At 39.8% G+C, this 18,294-nt stretch overlaps 1 protein-coding gene across 1 annotated transcript in view; it reads right to left on the bottom strand.

Moving 5' to 3' along the window:
* The window catches only part of rab2a (RAB2A, member RAS oncogene family), a 34,443-nt gene that overhangs the window by 1,076 nt on the left and 15,073 nt on the right, over nucleotides 1–18,294 (bottom strand). Inside the window, exons 4-7 of the mRNA XM_040143715.1 lie at nucleotides 15,401–15,483; nucleotides 13,233–13,325; nucleotides 10,545–10,656; nucleotides 4,002–4,070 (exon numbers count right to left, since the gene is read on the bottom strand). Coding sequence (XP_039999649.1) covers nucleotides 4,002–4,070; nucleotides 10,545–10,656; nucleotides 13,233–13,325; nucleotides 15,401–15,483 — 357 coding nt within the window. The remainder of the gene's footprint in view (nucleotides 1–4,001; nucleotides 4,071–10,544; nucleotides 10,657–13,232; nucleotides 13,326–15,400; nucleotides 15,484–18,294) is intronic.

Genomic DNA, 18,294 nt, shown 5'->3' with positions numbered 1-18,294 from the left:
GCTTCTACAAAGTACTGAAGTATGCGTCTGAATACTTTAGTAAATGAGAGATTGCAGTTTTTACTTAAATCTGCAAACGTTTCTAACATGTTTTCACGTTATCATTGTGGTTTATTAAGTGTAGAGTGATGGGCTAAATTTTATCCATTTACAAATACATATAATTACAAGACAATCAAGTGTGCAAAAAGCAAAGGGCTCTGAATACTTTCTGAAGCCACAGCTTCAGATGAACTTCAGAGAGGAATATTTGCAATTATTTGATTTCCTAATTTCAAACTAATTCCCATCTTCTCACACATTTCATTGGCAGAGGTCAATTTTCTGTGAGATATTGGACTTCGGACTTATGAACCTTTATCTTTGGTTGAGATTGTATCTTCCTGAAAGTCAGACAATTCAAGTTTCAAACAGATTTTAACTATTGTTTTACAATTTCCACAATTTTGCACCACCCAATTACTGTATTCATAAAGGCAGATCCTGCATTAATTATTTCAGTTTATATTATGCTCACATGGTTAATAATTCCTACATAAAGTTGGGTTTAATCCAATTACCATAAACTAATTTACATGCAGGAAACGTGGGTGGAGGCAATGTCGGGGCCTAGTCAGACCAACACTCATGACAGCAAAATTTCAGAGAAAAATTAATTCTTTTCAAAGGAATCACTGCAATTAGTGGATTCACTTGTGAGGGCGTAACAGATCCACAAAGACCTTTCGTGTAGATATCCAGAGTCCAACCCGGATGAGGCTATCAGATTAGCTGTGCTGCAACATCAAGTTTTATATTACCGTGTGTAGCTGCAATATCAACTGCTCCTCAAAAGAAACATGGTTTACAGTCAATTGTGAAAGAGGGAGAGAGAATTGTGAGAACCGTAGTCCGTGGTACAAATAGGTCTCTTGAATAAACTGTTAGCAACCAAGCTAACTAGCTATCTGACCGGCACGCTGCGAGTCAGCTAGAGCTCGTATGTTCCCAGCTAGCAAGTTAGTGGATACCTTACTACCTAGCCACACAAGCAGGCCCTTTCCACTACAGGAGTTTACCAATCCGCAATTTAAGGTGTATCCATCCTCATGGGTTCTGCTAGAGGGAAGGAGTTATGTCTTTTTGGGCTTTTTTCCTCTACCTGCACATTTGTTATTTTTATGTAATTTGTTTGATTTTTATTCCAAATAAATAAACTCAATAAAACTCAAACTCAGAGTGCATTTTGATAGGAGAAAATTTGAATATAATCACTGAATAAAAAACAAACAAACAAAAAAACCAAAACAAAAACAAAAAACCACTGAAGAATGAGTGTGTCATTGCTTTCATGGTGAGATAAACAGTGCACAGCGCCTGCAGGGGCATCTATTAGATCACATCATAGAGGAAGCAACAGGTGCTGCAGCGTTGCACAAAGGCAAAGGAATCACCAGCAGCACACAAGGACATGAGGAGAAAAAAAGAAAAGCACATATAAAAGAGAAAGAAGAAACAGAGAGCGAGAGGCAGGCAAGTGGGTGGTAGAGAGACACAGTTCTTTCAACTCTCCCTCACTCATCCCTTCAACTGGAGCTCTTCCTCTCTCTCTCTCTCTCTGTGTGTGTGTGTGTGTGTGTGTGTGTGTGTGTGTGTGTGTGTGTGTTTGTGTGTGTGTGTTTGTGTGCGTGCGTGCATGTGTATGTGTACTCTGGTGCTCACTTTCCCTCTCTGTGTTTCATCATCTCTCTTTCTGTGCCTCCAGCACACACTCAGCCTCGCTCGCTCTCTCCCTCTGTATATATTTATCTCTCTCCCTCTCAATGTAACTCCCCTTCCTACACTCAGTAGCAGTAGCGCCCCTGGGAAACACTGTATGCCTTTAAATCACATTTATTGAGCTAGGGCCATGTGTGTGTCTGAGTATGCGTGTGTGAGTGTTTTCGCATAGTGGCTGCCAACATTTCTGGTGGGGCTTCCCTCTCTCGCTCAGCCAGTCAGCTGATGTGGTTTGGCCAGCCGGTCTGCTTTCACTACGTCTTACTCTTACTAAGAACAAAAACACTCACTGGCCAGCTAACTCCAGTTCTGTCTGACTTACTATTTATACTTACTGTCTGGCTGGATAGATCAAGGGCTAGATATACTCTGAAACAGACGTGAACACAGACAGATAACACACACACCCAGTTCTGTTTATAAACTACACTGGCTGGCTGTATACACAAGTGCGTTCACGTTTGTTGGTGCGTATGGTCCGTGTACAGGCCCAAATCTTGGGCTGCGTGCATACAGTCTGTGTGGACTATGACATAATTTACGTCACACAGCTACGTAGACAAGGAAAGCATATTTTGTGCTGAACAGGCTAGCTGTCTGGACATTGCGGACTGGATAGCAGTTTTCTTAAGAGGATAACCATCAGGATGACTGGTTAGTAAATTTATGGTCCATTCACGCTAATGGTGACATTAACCTAGACTGGCTCTAGACCTCTGAATCACTGCCCACATCACAGATTTGTTCAGCGATTTAAACAGGGCCAGTGCTGTGCACATTGACAAACACAGGTGACACAGTTGGAGAAACAGCCAACAAATCAAGAGCTTTGTAGTTAGGATTAAGAATGGGGATCATCACCATCATCCTCTTCGTCTGTAGCTAGCTGGCTACCTAGCTTACATTCATGAAAAATGCCAACAAGTGTGGATGACATCAACACGGTTACACATATTGTTGTGAGTTCAGATATAAAAAAATACTCTTAAACTCATAAATCAGCATTTTTTCTTTGATTTATGTGAAAAACGCTAATTTGACTGCTGCTAGCAACAGCCACAGCAGCTTCTGCGTTGACTGAGAATTATGTCTGCGGGACAGATACAACACTTGCTACTGGTGAGGGCAAAAACAAAACAAACTAGTCTGCCCCTCCTTACAAGAAATTGGCTAACGTGAATACAATGTCAGGCTGAATGAATGAAGGGAAGCAAAGTGGCAATGTGGGCTCAATATCAGGCTAAGATTCAGGCTAAAATTCACAGAACCAAACCGATAAAAGTGCATTCTTATCAAGTGTACATTTTAGGCCCATGAGTCCACCAGAGCCAACTGGAACGTGCACCAGAACAGGAAATGCATGCTTGGATTTGCCAGTGATTTAGTCAACTGAAATGAGATGAGATGGAGCGAGCTATGTGATTTAGTGTGGATGAGGAAAATCAAGCTTTTGAAAAACACCTGAATGCATCTGAGCAACTGACTGTGCTAATGCAGCACCTGAAATACAGTTCGTCCCGTTAACAGCTAGCATTTGCGAGCTGTGATCAAACCACTAATTTATGCTCATTCAGAGAGTTTACCTATGATGCAAAGTTCTGTTGTTTGCTGACTATAATATGTCAACAGAGAACATATTCAGGTGCTGTCTTTATGAAAAGAATCGTAAAATGTGACTGGACACATTTTCACATGTAAACAGGATTTTTGGATTGAGCAGTCTTAATATGTTAGTAGTCTGACTCACGCTTATGCTGACAGCTGACAGGCTGGGTGCCTTGACTTCCCTGCCTGGATAGCTGTTTTCACATTCCAAGATAACCATCTGGTTGACTGGATAGCAAACTTACTGACTGGCTGGACGGGCAGCTTACAGACTTGACTGGCGGGCTGAGTTGTTTGTTATCTTACTGAATGACTGAGACCTTGTGGGATGTGTGGAATTTATGAGCTGGCAGATGCTGAGAAACAGAGAGAGCGAGGGAGGGAGAGAGACAGAGAAACAGTGTGGTGTGTGGAAAATAGAGCAGGTGAGCGGAGGTGCACAGGGAGTTTTGCTTGGCTAGAGTCAAAGGAAGCCGAGAGGAGGGTTTTTTCCCCTCTTTTTGAGGAGAGAGGGAGCGTGGCAAACCACACACACACTGCTGGAAAACAACACTGAGGAGAAAGAGAACAAAGACTGGAAGAGGGGAAAAGATGGCCTAAAAAAGGGCAGGAAAAGGGGAGGGAACAGTGTGTCTCACCTCATTGTTGATATCAAACACCCCCTCCTGGATCTTCTCATATATCTCCTTGGCTGTGTTGATGAAAGCCTGAAATAGAGACAGGAAGAAAGAAACAAAAAGAGAGAAGAGGAGATTCAATTCATATTTGTATGTTGACTCCCATAAAAGACTGCTCAGTTCTTATGAAAATGTGTTTACAAAGTAGCCATGCATCATCACCATGCCAAATGGATTCAATGCAAGTTTGGGACACTGAAGAAGAACACAACCAGGCTTTGACTCCCACAGTGGCTTCTTAAAGTACTATGACGTCTTTACTAATTGTGTCGTAGATTTTATTTTAAATGGATCAAACTGCGTTATGCACATCACTCTATACTCAATAACCCATAAGGACAAAGTGAAAACATGTTTTCAAACATTTCTGCAAATTTATTAAGAATCAAAAACTGAAATCTCTCATTTACAAAAGTGTTCAGACCCTTTGCTGTGGCACTCCACACTGTGGTCTGGTGTATCCTGTTTGCTTAATTTTTTCTTGAGATGTGTCTAGTCTACCTGTGGCAAACCCAATTGATTGGACATAGTTTAGAAAGGCGCACACCTGTTTCCTACGATTCACACTAAATGTCGGCATGACAAAAACCGAGCAATTAAGTCCAAGGAACTTTCTGTAGGCGTCTGATAAAGCTTCGGTGAGGCACAGATCAGGGCAAGGTTGTAAAACCATTTCTAAAGCTCTGAGTATTCTCAAAGTGTTGAGTGTTAATAAGGTACTCGCTTCGGGCCATGGGAGTTTATTTGGCCAGCTGACAAAAAATGTCCCTACCAAGGATAAAACCAAACCTATGTCCTTGCTTGGTAGCTAATGGCAATGTTGTCGTTCAGCCTAGGTTGATCACAATGCAGCTAAAATCTTTGGTACAGATAGAGAACCTGAGCTACATATGTACATATGATATTCAGTGCTGAGTTGTACTAAATAGTTTACTTACCACACTGTAATACACCACTATATAATAATTCAGTTTGTCTGTGTTTCTCAGTTGTTTTGGCAGGATCTTCAACTGAAAATCATTATTTTCAAAGCACTTTGTGAAATTTACACATTTTAAAAGTTAATTTTGTCACAACACTGTTGCATTTCTTGTTGCTTTCACACACATTCAAATGTGAAAGCACAGTCATGTTCATTTGACTTAGTGATGCATTGAATAAGGTGACCAAAGTATTGCTAGAACAGAAATGTTTTCAAAAATTTGTATCATTATGGCAAAATCTATTGTTAGAATATGGATCTCACTAACGTGTTTATCCACAACTTTGGAAAAATTACACATTTACATTACTGGGGGCTAAACTGAGTTTTATGTAGGTTTCTAACCCGGCATAGACAACGAATAAGAGTAAAAGCCTGCTCATGCATAGATAACCATTACTCTTGCGCTTAATGTGAATAGTGGACATACTGGAAAGGTGTGTGACAGTGAGAACCCAGCCTATTAGGGCTTTCCCCTAAAAGTCGAGGAGTCAGTGCATCAGTCAAAAAGACCCAGAGTCAACTCACATTTTGACTCAGATCACTGCACTTTTATTTCCTTTTTAAAATTTATTTATTTATTTATTTTAAAAGGTGTCTCAAGGTACACAGAGCAGTGTGAACAGTGTGGCATGCTGTAAACTATAAAAAAAACCATGGCTTGTCTTAAAATGATGGAACACAAAACTAACGGTGATGGAAACGGAGGGCAGCACAACAATGGATAGTGTGAGGCAGGGCAGTGTGACTTGTTTCTGTTGACTGCTCAGGTACTTTCTGCTTTGGCGTCCGGCTGACAGCGCTGTCAGCAGCCCAGCAGGAAAGAAACTCCACGGTGTGGTAGGATTTTATAAGAGCTATTATCAAGAAGCTGACCTTTACTTTTACTGACTGTGGATAGCCTATGTTTTCACATCCCAGATGATGAAAAAAAGACATTACAACATGGATTTTATGGTAAAACATGAGACTTGTGCAGGAGTATGGCTGAACTAGTCTGTTTTGAATGTATTTTTGCAACTACTGGTTAGTCGAGACATTATGAAAATCATCATGTTGAATTTTGAAATTTGCTAAAAAGTGCAATCTATCACGATGAACTATCTTTCTGGGTCTGAACTGATTTGTTTCATTTTCAACATAGGTGTATCAGATGCTGGTGAAAAGCTCAGATATTCCACATTTAATAGCCGGCTTCTGAAAAGCAGGGCATTCACAAGTTATGTTAATGGAAAGACAAGCCCTGCAGACGAACAATGACCAAACATGGACGGCAGGAACCAGGTGTATGAATTTGTCAGCAATTTGATAGCATCTGTAAAGTATGGGATGTCGAAGTTTCACACCGACATTTAGAATGTACCATACTTCATTGAAGTACACAAAAAGACAATGTGACTATGACAAAAATAAAAAATGAGCACAGTTCATAACATATTGAGGTAAACAGAAACAAATGGGCGCTTGGAAGGCTAGCAAAATGCACTCATATTCACAAGACTATGGAGAATGGTTGGTAGTAATGTTAAGTATATATGATTTTTATCAAATGGGCTAAAACATACATAAACAAAAGGCCCTAATGTGCAAAGACGCATGAAACAAAGTGTGTAGCTATGCTCACTGGAAAAATGCTAGCTGCATGCTAACAAAGCTAACATTTTTAAGGCAGCCAAACAATTAAAAAAAAAAAAAAAAAGTTTTAAAGGAATAGTTCAACATTTTTGGAAAATGCTTGTATGCTTTTATTCAAGACAGGACGGGGTTAGCCTAGTTTAGCATAAAAACTTAAAGCAGGGGGAAATAGCGGGCCTGGCTCTGTCTAAAGTGAAAAATTATACCTACCAGCACTCCTAAAGCTTACCAATCAACATGTGATTAGCTAGATGGTTCTCCATACCTCCAGTCTTTATGCTAAGCTAGGCTAACACATCGTGACCTCAGCTCTGTAGTTAGTGGTACTTAGCACATAGACATGAGATGGATATTGATCTTCTCATTTTGCTACCAGAAAGAAAGCAAAGAAGTGTCACAGCCTGACAGATACTGATTTTTTTGAGGCCAATACTGATATTTAAATTTGGGATTTATAAAGAATTTAATAACGATTTACTGTTTAACAGTGTAAAAATAAATTTTTCATTGCCCTCAGGTAGACTAACTATCTTATGGAAACACAGTTTGTAAATCACCTCAGGCCTAGTTCGATATTTCTATACTGCAATTTCTAGTTACTTTTTGGCGAACATGTAATAATAAGATAATATCAGCCAATATATTGGCCTAGTTCTAATAGATGTTCTCCATGAGATGCTGAGCCATGTCTTTTTTACTTTATGTATAATGTACACCTTTTAAAATGTCATTTTTATTTTGACAAGCCTGAAATTGTGAAAAATTAGAAATCAATCTCTCACTTATTGTGTAACTGAAGACGTTGGCGGTTAAAATTCTGTCAAATAAAACCATTGCAGATCTTTGCAAAATCGTATTCCTCTACCTTTTTGATCAATTAAAAACTTCTTTAACTCCTCCTCAGTGATAACCCTTTGGACCCCACTATATATTGTCTTGTCCCATTATTCTTGTTATGTTTGGACTTGATGTAGAAACCCTTTAGACCAGATCTTCTCCTTCTCGTCAACAATTACTGCAACAATAGGATCGGAGCAGAGCACACACAGAGACTACACACAATCTCTGTTTTCTCTCTCCACACCCAACACACACACACACACACACACACACACACACACACACACACACACACACACACACACCCCAGTCACAGGCTAGTTGCTCAGGGAGCTTAATTTCACTTTATTCTGCCATCTTTGATCCTCACTTATTTTACACACCTCTGTGTGTGTGTGTGTGTGTGTGTGTGTGTGTGTGTGTGTGTGTGTGTGTGTGTGTGTGTGTGTATCGTTGTATCTGTCTCCAGAAACAGTCTCTTAATGTTTGTGTCTCAAGGGTCTAAAGTGGAGAGCAACTGGGCTTACATCAACTCAGATCATACAAACTTCAGTCTATAGAGGATCAATGAAAAAAGCACATCCAAATGCCTCCACACACAAGGTTTTTAGGCCATAAAAACATGTGTTCCTTAAGTGGAGTCGTTTAGAACTGAAAATATATCCTGAACTTCTCTCTGACACCCTGTCGGAAATAGACTCCGTCCCGTTAACTTTGTCCTATTTCCTTCCTTCAACACATTACTGTATCCCTTGTTCCCTCCACTTCCTACATTTCCTTTTCTGAGTTAATTGAAATATTAAGTTCAGATGTGTGCAGATTTTAAAGAAGGGTAGAAATTATAGGAAGAGACAAAACTGAGGAGATACACAGAAGTAAAACATATGTTGAAGGAGAAAAAATATTTAAGGAATAGTAATAAGTAGAGAAGACAGAAAAGGGAATAAAGAGAAGATTACAGGAGAAGAACAAGACAAGTTGAAAAGCAGCAAAAAAAGAGGAGGAAAATGTAAAACAAAAAGTGAGATCAGTGAAAAAATAAGAAAACAGTAGCACTGGGGGTAAATAATGAAATGAACAGAAATGAGTAGAGGCTGAGAATAGGATCTCAAGGAAGTAAGGAAAAAAGAAAGGATGAGGAGATGAGATGATGAGAAGATGCTTACAGGAATCTCTCTCGCTCTCTTTAAGGACCATCCCCTCAGCCTTAGTGTCCACCCACAGACCCTTACAACAAACCCAGCACACTGATTGGCTGCTGGATGTCGCTGGAGGTAGGGTGGAGGTTATGAATATGTATGAACTATAACTGGTTGATATACTGCTCTAGAAAGGGAGATGATGGATAAGAGGGAGGACGAGGAGGAAGGGAGGAAGCAACTGAGTGAGAAAGGGAGAGAGAAATAAATGGAAGAGGGCAGGAAGACATGGAGGAGAAAGGAGAATAAGACACGATGGTTAAGGGGTGGGAGGAAGAGATGGATAGAGAATGAGAGGGGGAGGTGAAGGAGGATGGGAGGGAGGTAAAGAGCAAATGATGGACGTCAAGGGATAAGGAGGGATGGATTGAGGAGGAAGGGAGGAGAGGAGTTGTATCAGGAGGATTCAGAGGACACTAATGAGACAAATTAATCATACCACACACACACACACACACACACACACACACACACACACACACACACACACACACACACACACACACACACACACACACACACACACACACACACACCCATCCCCCCTCATCTTAACCCCAGAGTTCTACTCAACAGTGGTGTGGGGGTGTGATTTTGCATGATATAGGCCAGGCAAGAGGGTAGGGAAGGGGGGCGGGACAACTGTGTAAACACCCCCCCCACAAACACACACAGAGTTACTTCTATCTTTGTGAGGACACTCATTGACATAATGCAATCCCCAGCCCCTTACTGTAACCTTAACCATCACAACTAAATTCCCAAACTGTAATCTGATCCTAACCTGAACACTAAAACCAAGTCTTAACCCTCAAACAGCCCTTTGAAGTTGTGAGGACCGGCCAAAATGTCCTCACTTTCCCCTCACTCCGTAAGGTATATAACTCAAACTGGTCCGCCCGCACGCACGCACGCACGCAGAGTGGTGCCCTTGGCTAGCATGCTGTGCTGTGTAGGATGGGATTATTTATGTGACTGGATAAGTGAGAAAGGGGTCCCTGAGGACAACGGCATGCATTCATTACACACAACACCAGGGGTGTGTCTCTGGGAGAGGTGGAGCAGTGTGCTCCCTGTGCTAGCTGTGGGTCATGATACTAATGTGAAGCTGGCAAGGTTAGGCTCCAGCATGGTGAGCTGCTATGCTACAGGTAAACGGTGAAGTCAACAGGAGGTTTGCTTGAAGTGCGATAGTTCATTCAGAAGGAACATTTAGACTTCATACATACAATGTAGAACATGACACTACAATAGGTAAGATAGTGAAAAAAAAAAATGAAAAAAAAAACAAGCCTGATTTAACTTTTACCAAGTCAAATAAGACCAATGAGAATTTGGTCAGACAAGAGCATATCGACCAACCAGTTGACCAGTTAACTAGTTGAGCGGGAGACTGCAGCCCTATATAATACACAGCCACTATCTAACTTTGTATCCATAACCCTTTTCAATAACGTGCTGAAGACAAAAAACACAATTAAAGCCTCCAGAGGGCTTGGTGATTATAAACACTTCCTGACATTAATCATGGCATATTCAAAGATTTATTATAGACTTCAGTAGATTAATTTTATGGTTGCTAAAGATGTCAGCAGGCAGTACTGATTCCTGTGAAAAAGCAGATAATGTGTGTGAAATTCTGATTTGGCCCTTCTTACAAGATTTATATGTGAGGAAAAAACTGTTAGCATTAGTATTGGCCGGCAAGGAGCAGATTATATTTAAGATTAAGTTTTTCAAACAACTTGTCACTTTCAAGATGTAACCTGAATCAAAGTATAAAGGTTGAAATTATTGTTTGAAAGAGTAAATCTATGTATGAGTGTGTGTGTGTGTGCGCGCAATTACCTCCTCTACATTAGAGGCAGTTTTGGCTGAGGTCTCCATGAATATGAGGCCATGTTCTCTGGCAAATGCCTCACCTTCTTCTTTCTTCACCTCTCTCCTTGACTCCAGGTCACTAAAAAAAAAAAACAAATACAAATACTAAAATATAAATGACCAATTTTCCCTTATGTATTAAACCAGGATACAAGCTTCATGTCATGATGACATATCACTGATAGCACCAGGTAAAGATGACTCGGGCTTTGTTGTTTGACTAAAAACGTATTTTTATTGGAGTCTGCCCTCTGCTGCTAGCTGGCTAACCGCTCCCTGTAAAATTAACGTTGATGCTAATTTATTTATTTAACAAATTCTACATTACAACTATGAAAAAGTTAACTCTAAACACTGCTACATGTATGAATCATTGTAGTACTTTTGATATAAATAGTTTTCAAATAACATAGAATTAATTACAAGGTGTTCGAATCAACAACAGCACTTTATTTCACGTAACTTGTATCATTTTTCTTTCATAACACTGTTATGTAACCTCTGGTACAGCGTGAACTATCAGTTTTGTTGTTGCAGAAGTGAACTTCCTCGTTTAAATGTGACAAGAGAATATATTTACCAAGGCAGGATTACAGTGGCTTCATAAGGTATTCAGACCACTCTACTTTTTGCACACTTTGTGTTATAGACTTAATTTTAAATGGATAAAATTGCCATTTTTGCCCATGAATCTACACTCAATAATGCATAATGACAAAGTGAAGATGTTTTTTTTTTTTATTAAATTTATTAAAAATCAAAAAACTGAAATCTCCACATCTTGGAGATGTGTTTGGAATTATACTGGATTCCACTTGAGGCAAATTGAAACCAATGAAAAATGATTCATTCATTTAAGTTAATTTAAGTTTTTGCTGATATTGACAATTGGTCAGTATGAGATGATAAAAAGTGTCTAACAACTGCAGCTAGCAGTAGTGACAGTGTTTGCTACAGGTCTGAAACTTCACCAAAAGGATTGAACAGCCTTTTGCATCCACAATCACCTGTCATAACAATCCCACTTTTAGTTTGTAGGTGTATGTCTCTCAACATCTAACAATCACATACAAAAACTAACATTACTGCCTCTGGCAGGCAAGAGCAAATATTTGTAAGTATCATAAGTAAATTATAAGTAAATTGAAGACTTTTTTTATACCCTCAAAGGCCTCTTTAGAGGAAACTAAATTAACTTTTTAAAAGACTTTTCATGACCTGGAGATAGCCTGAGAAGACACCAAGCTTTACTATTTATCTATTATAAATAGTAGTTTGATTTCATGAAAATCTTATAGTAGTAGTGACAGTGTTTGCTATAAGTCTGAATGTCCAAAAAGAAAGATTGAATTGAATTCAATTGAGTGGACATAGTTTAGAACGGCACACACCTTTGTATACAATGTCCCAATATTCACACTGCATGTCGCGACAAAAATCAAGCCAAGACGTCCATGCAACTCTCTGTAGACCTGGGTGATCAAATTGTGGTGAAGCATAGATCAGGATAAGGGTATAAAACCATTTCTAAGGCTTTGAATGTTTCCAGGAGCACAGTGGCCTCAATGATTGTAAAATGGAAGAAGTTTGGAACCAGAAGACTCCTCTTAAACTGTGTAAATGGGCAAGAAGGGTCTTGGTCAGGGAGATGACCAAGAATCCAATGATCAGTCTAAGTCAGCTTGAGAAGTCCTCTGCTGAGATGGGAGAACCTGCTGGAGGGAGGACGACCATCTCAGCAACACTCCATCAATGGTGGTAGAATGACTTGACAGAAGCCACTTTGAGTAAAACCTTTCAGCATGACAAGGACCTGAAACATCCAGCCAAGACAACACTGGAGTGGCTCAATGAAGAGTCTCTGACTGTCCTTGAGAGGACCATTCAAATCCAGATATAGATACTTCCAATCCAATCTGATGGAGCTTGAGAGGATCTGCAAGGAAGAATGCGATAAACTGCCCAAATCCAAACGTAGAAAGTTTGTAGAGACTTACCCAAGAAGACTCAAAGCTGTAGTTGCTGCCAAAGGGGCTTCTACAAAGTACTGAAGTTATGGTCTGAATACTTTTATATTTTGGATTTTTAATAAAATTGCAACATTTCTAAAGACATATTTTACCTTTGTCATTATGGGTTATTAAGTTTAAAGCGATGGGCAAAAATAGCAATTTTATCAATTTAAAATTAAATCAACAAAATAAAGTGTGCAAAAAGTGAATGGGTCTGAATACTTTCAGACACCACTGTAGCTTCAAGGTGTCAGCAGCAACAGCACTCTTTTGACATAACTTTCCCTTACATAATATTATGTTGTGTAACCTCAGCTATAGAGTGAGCAAAACGTGCTGTGAATAACAAGTGCAGGTTTGTTGCAGAGCTGAGTTCCTTATTTAAATTTGACAAAAAGATTGTATTACAATTAAATGACTGTGGAACTGTTTTATTTACTTTGAGCACCAGCTACAGTGTGAAGATTAGGTCCAGGCATAACAGCATCTCAGCTTTTTTGGACAAAGTGTTGAACAAAGCATTTCCATGGAAATGCTCTTAAACACCACTGACAGCTGCCGCACAATTACGATGTTTTAATCCTATGTAGAGCAGGGTGCAGCCATCAGTGTGTAATGTATCTTGCAGCAAAAAGGATCTTACCTCTTGTTGCCAATGAGCATGATGACCATATTTGAGTTGGAATGTTGGCGAGCATCCTCTAACCAAGTTGTCAAGTGGTTGAAGGTGTCCCTTCTGTTAAAACAAGCACAGATTTCTGGTTTCAGTCTGAGAGCCATGAAAACATCACAGATAAAGCATATGTCTTCTCACATTACATATGCACGCAAGCAAACACACACGTAGAGATTTTACTTTCCCTTGCAAAATGGAGAATGGATTTGCTTGTTACTTCCTCTTGCAAAATTTACAACAATTTAGTCAGACATATTTGAACAACTAGAAGTTTAATTTTTTTATTTATTTATTTCCATTTTGATTAAAGATTCAACAGTAAAGGTATGACAGGAAATAAGAGAAGGAGAGATGGTGAACAACAAATGCAACAAACATCCCATGCCAGATTCAGTCTCGTGACATTGCTGTTTATGGTTGGGGCTATAAATCTGTAGGCCATCAGGAAACCAGAAACAATTGAATTTTCATTCTTTATATAATCCAATATACTGCAAAATACAATCAGCACAATGACAACTAAAGCAGAACAATTGTGACTTGTGCAGGGATATAAAAATACACCCGGGGGGTTCAAAATAACATGTCAATTATATATAAAAAGAAGTACACTTGGGTGCAGTGCAGCTGGTATGAACACACTCTAGGCTATAAGCTACTGATATCATGAATCTTTGTACCGGTTAGCACAATGTTATTGCAGGTCAGTGAACGTTACAGTTGATGAGAATTTGCACTGGCTTCTTCTCTTTCTAGTCTTACTCCTCTCAAGCTAGAGCCGTAATGTCTGAAGTCCCTCTGGTGGCCCCTAGAGGTTGTAATTTCCCCCTGTGCCCCAGAATACTAAAAATTAATCCCATGCTAGCTGGTCAACTGGCTTTATTTGCAGATTAGGTAAGAGCTAAGAACCCAAGGATTCTTCTTCTGAAGAACATGAATATGTACAGAAAATGTATCAACATCAGGTCATTAGGTTTTTAGCGAAGAGGCTGGTTGAGAGAAAATTTTGACCTAATGGTAGTGCTGGACAAGAAGGTCACAGGGTCATGAAAATCATTAGAATGAACCTCTGGGGACCATTAAGATCAATAACACATTTCTTGTTGATCTGGGCTGTAGTCATCAATATATTTTGCTTTGGACCAGGGTGTTGAATGGATGGAAAAACCGACGTGCTGCAAGGGGAATTAAAGAGAGAAAGTGTCTGAAGCTACATGCTTAGCAAGGGTTCAACGCTTACACGACTCTGCAGATTTTTTTAAATCGGGGTGATTTTTATTAGATATATCCTAGTGAAATGGCTGTAGCGATGGCAATGTCGGTCTGCTGGTTGGTTGGACCACCGCTTTGGTCCAGACCTTTTCCCAGATATTCATGCAGCCCAGATCATGAAGCCTGATAACTAAATAATCATCTGAATTCCTCTACTTCCTCTAGTGCCAACATTAGGTTCATGTCCCTCAGAATGAATGGTAATAACTTTGGTAAGCCGCTCACATTTCATCTAGCTTCACCGTCAAGTCATCTTTGGTTTATGACCAAATACCTGCCACGCTAATGCTATTCCATCACCCTTATTTGTCCTTTGTGTTTATTGTTAATTAGTAAATTTGAACATGCCAACACACTAAACTAAGATAGCAAACATGGTAAACATTGTACCTGTTCAACATCAGCATTTAGCATTGTTATCATCAGCATGCTATTAGCATGCTGTTAGCATTAGCTCAAAGCAACACTGGGCCCAAGTATAGCCTCACTAGCATGGCTGTGAACTCTTAGTCTTGTTCCCATTTGTGCCCCAAAGGAGTTTCATACGTAAGTTTCTGGAACTGCATCTGTGACCTCCTTTAAAGTATAATTTTCATTGGTGCAGCTATATGTGGATTACTAAAATCTCAAAAACACCATGCAATATCTGCAATATTTGTAACCCTATCACAATATGCTTGCAAACTACAAGCAGGAACTTTCCATAGATGCTAGTAACAAAAAATAAAAAGGCTAAACTGGGGGTATTCGTAAGTTTTAAAGATCTTGTCAGTACACAGTTGTATCATAGCATCTCACTTCTCAATGTTCCTAAGCATAGCTTGGCTACAGAGTTTGTAGGGGCCTGTCTTATTGGCTGTTACCTTGTGATGTCATAGACTAGCAGTGCTCCTGCAGCTCCTCTGTAGTAAGACCTGGTTATGGACCGGAATGACTCCTGACCAGCCTGCAGAAACACATACATATATTAATAAATAGAAATTGAAATTTGAATTATTGAAATGACCACAGGCAACTGCTGATACTGTGGTTTTCAACCCTGATCGTGTTGAAGTTTGCTTAACAGGCCTGATCTTTCAGTCCTACAGCACATTCTCCCACCAGGTTATCTATGAGTCCTAAAAATGAAGTCTACTCAGATAAATGTTCTGTACCAGTCCTGATTATCTTGCAGAGTCCAGCTCCAGGTTTTCAGTCAGCTGGAGAGAGGAGAGGACAGGACAGAGCAGAGCCTGTAATTGGATACAATGGAGTTCTCTCTTTCTTTCTCCATCTATCTGTCAAAATTCCCCTCTTTCTCTCTGCTCATGTGTCTACCCTCCAACACTACATTAGCTGTAGTGTTATATGGATAAAACCTGTAGCATCATACATGACAGTCTATCCAGCTCATCAGGTCACCTTGTACGTACATTCCCCCTTCCTCTATTACCCCTTCATTGTTTAGTCCATCATCTCTTCCTTGCATCACTCATCTTTTCATTCTTTCTCTATAAATCCCTGGGCCTCCCCTCTTTCTATCACTCCTTTCACTATCTAGAATTCTTACCACCCCCCTGCCATGTCTATTCATCCTCTGTCTCTAACCGATGTACTGTAACAATGTTGTCTGTGTTTCGTCCAGGCCAGAGTAGAAAACAAAACAGCACTCTATCCTAGCAGCTGCCACCCTGCACTGTTCTGACCTCATCTGAAAAACCAGACAGTCAGTCAGTCAGTCAGTCAGTCAGGCAGAAACAGTCAATCATGAATCACTGAGCAAGTCAGTGGACCAGGCTGCCAGTTTGTCACCCAGGAACCCAGTCAGCTGGTAAGAGAAGCAGTCGGTCACTTAGTCAGACAAATAATCAGTGACTGAGTCAGCCAGCAAGTTAGTTATTCAGCTAATAACCCATTTAAATGGTCAGTTAGTCAGCCAAAGAACCAGTCAGCCAGCAAGCCAGTGAACCAATCACCACAATAAATGGCCACAAATGGAACAGTCAGTCATTCAGGCGGCAGTCAACAAGACAGTAATGCTATTAGTGAATAAATGATAAATATGGGTTGAAAGATGGGGATTGCTGTGTCTGTCTGCCATCTGGCCTACATGTCTGTAAGTAGAAACACACACACATTTATTCATATGGCATTTTCAACCTACACAATTATCTGGTTTCGCTAACCACTTGGTGCTGGTGGTGTATTATAAGTCCAGTAAGCAAATAACAGTCACTGAGCCTTGCTGGTTGTCATTTTAACCATCTAACCATCCAAAGTTTAATACCAGCAGGGTGAAGACGATAATCTAGCTGGTAGGATAAAAAACCTGCAGTTGTTTGAGTTTTGAGAAGCATGACTGACATCACTGTTTAGGACCTTCATCTCTCACACAGCATTTTTTGTGGAGCTGTGGCTCCACCTGGTGGTCAACTATTTAACTAACTGCATGCACAGAACAAAAAGATACACTTTCTCCAAGACCAATCCCATGGACAAAACATTACATCCTATTTCACTTTCTTCACCACTTTTACATGACCTACATGGAAAATGTCATGAGGTCAAAGGAGAACATAAATGAGAATTCATATGAAGTTAGAAAAAGAACATTTTTTTCATCACTGTCTAGACAGGCCTTATGAACTTATGGAGTACCATGACGGAGACCACTTCGCTCTGAATCTCTCCATGATCTGACTGATGTAAGAGCCAGTTCAAAAAAGGTTGGTTCTTCATTACATACACTTACACTTTCATTACATTACACTGACACACTTGCCAACAACAGTATTTCTTATTTGCTGAATTGACTGCTGCCGAAAAACATCCACTGTGAGCTCTGCAATGGATACTCCCACATTCTCTTTACCATATCCAATGTATATGTCTTCTGCGTGATATACGCCACATGGAAATATCAATAAGAAGGATGTCTGGGACGGTTGGAGTGAGGGGGAGGGTTAGTTGGTTGGGGAAAGTCACCGGAGCAGGGGGGGTTATAATAATTTGGGGCACACTGTCAGGTGTGGAGACACAATATAATGTATTGTGCAAATGTTTTAGACACTTAAGATTTTTTAAATTCGTATCCATCGTACAGTACCATCAGAGAGGCTTCTCATTGGTCTCAGATTCATTCTGTAGCATGACCGCATGACAACTACCCCAAACATAGATCCAGAGTCATGAAGAACCATCTTGAGTGACAAGAAAAGCAGGGAGTCCTGACAACCTAAATCCAAAGAGGTAATGTGGCAAGTTCTCAAAGCTGAGAGGAACAACCTACCTGCCAAGTGCCTTGAAAAAACTGTGTACCTAAGAGTTCTTTTAAAGGCATAGTATTATAACACCAAATATTGGTTTGATTAAGTTATTTTTCTGTTTACTCCACCTTTTATAAAGTTAATGGATGGATAAATAAAATCTACTGATGGCATTATTTTTGAAAGCATCCTCACTCTACTTTTAGTACCTAAAACTTTTCCACAGTATGGTATATGTTGATATACAGTATGTATGTGGTTATACTATAATGTCTTGCAGCACCTATACAGTGGGTATGTTTGAATGGTGTAGTGATAGCAATAAAAAAGATAATCATCACATAAAAATGTATACCTACAGCAAAAGACAGATTTTAAGCTATATTAACAGCAACAGAAAAAAAATGTATTGTGTTATCAGCAGTTTAAGGTCCACTTAAGGCCCTTTAGATCCTTTTTCAGGTTTTTTTTTTTTTTTTTTACAGAGACAGGAATATGCTGAGACAATGAGG

Source organism: Xiphias gladius, chromosome 14 (genome assembly GCF_016859285.1).
Source record: "Xiphias gladius isolate SHS-SW01 ecotype Sanya breed wild chromosome 14, ASM1685928v1, whole genome shotgun sequence".
NCBI classification, from domain to species: Eukaryota; Metazoa; Chordata; class Actinopteri; order Istiophoriformes; family Xiphiidae; genus Xiphias; species Xiphias gladius.
This window is presented reverse-complemented; position numbering and strand designations above follow the sequence as displayed.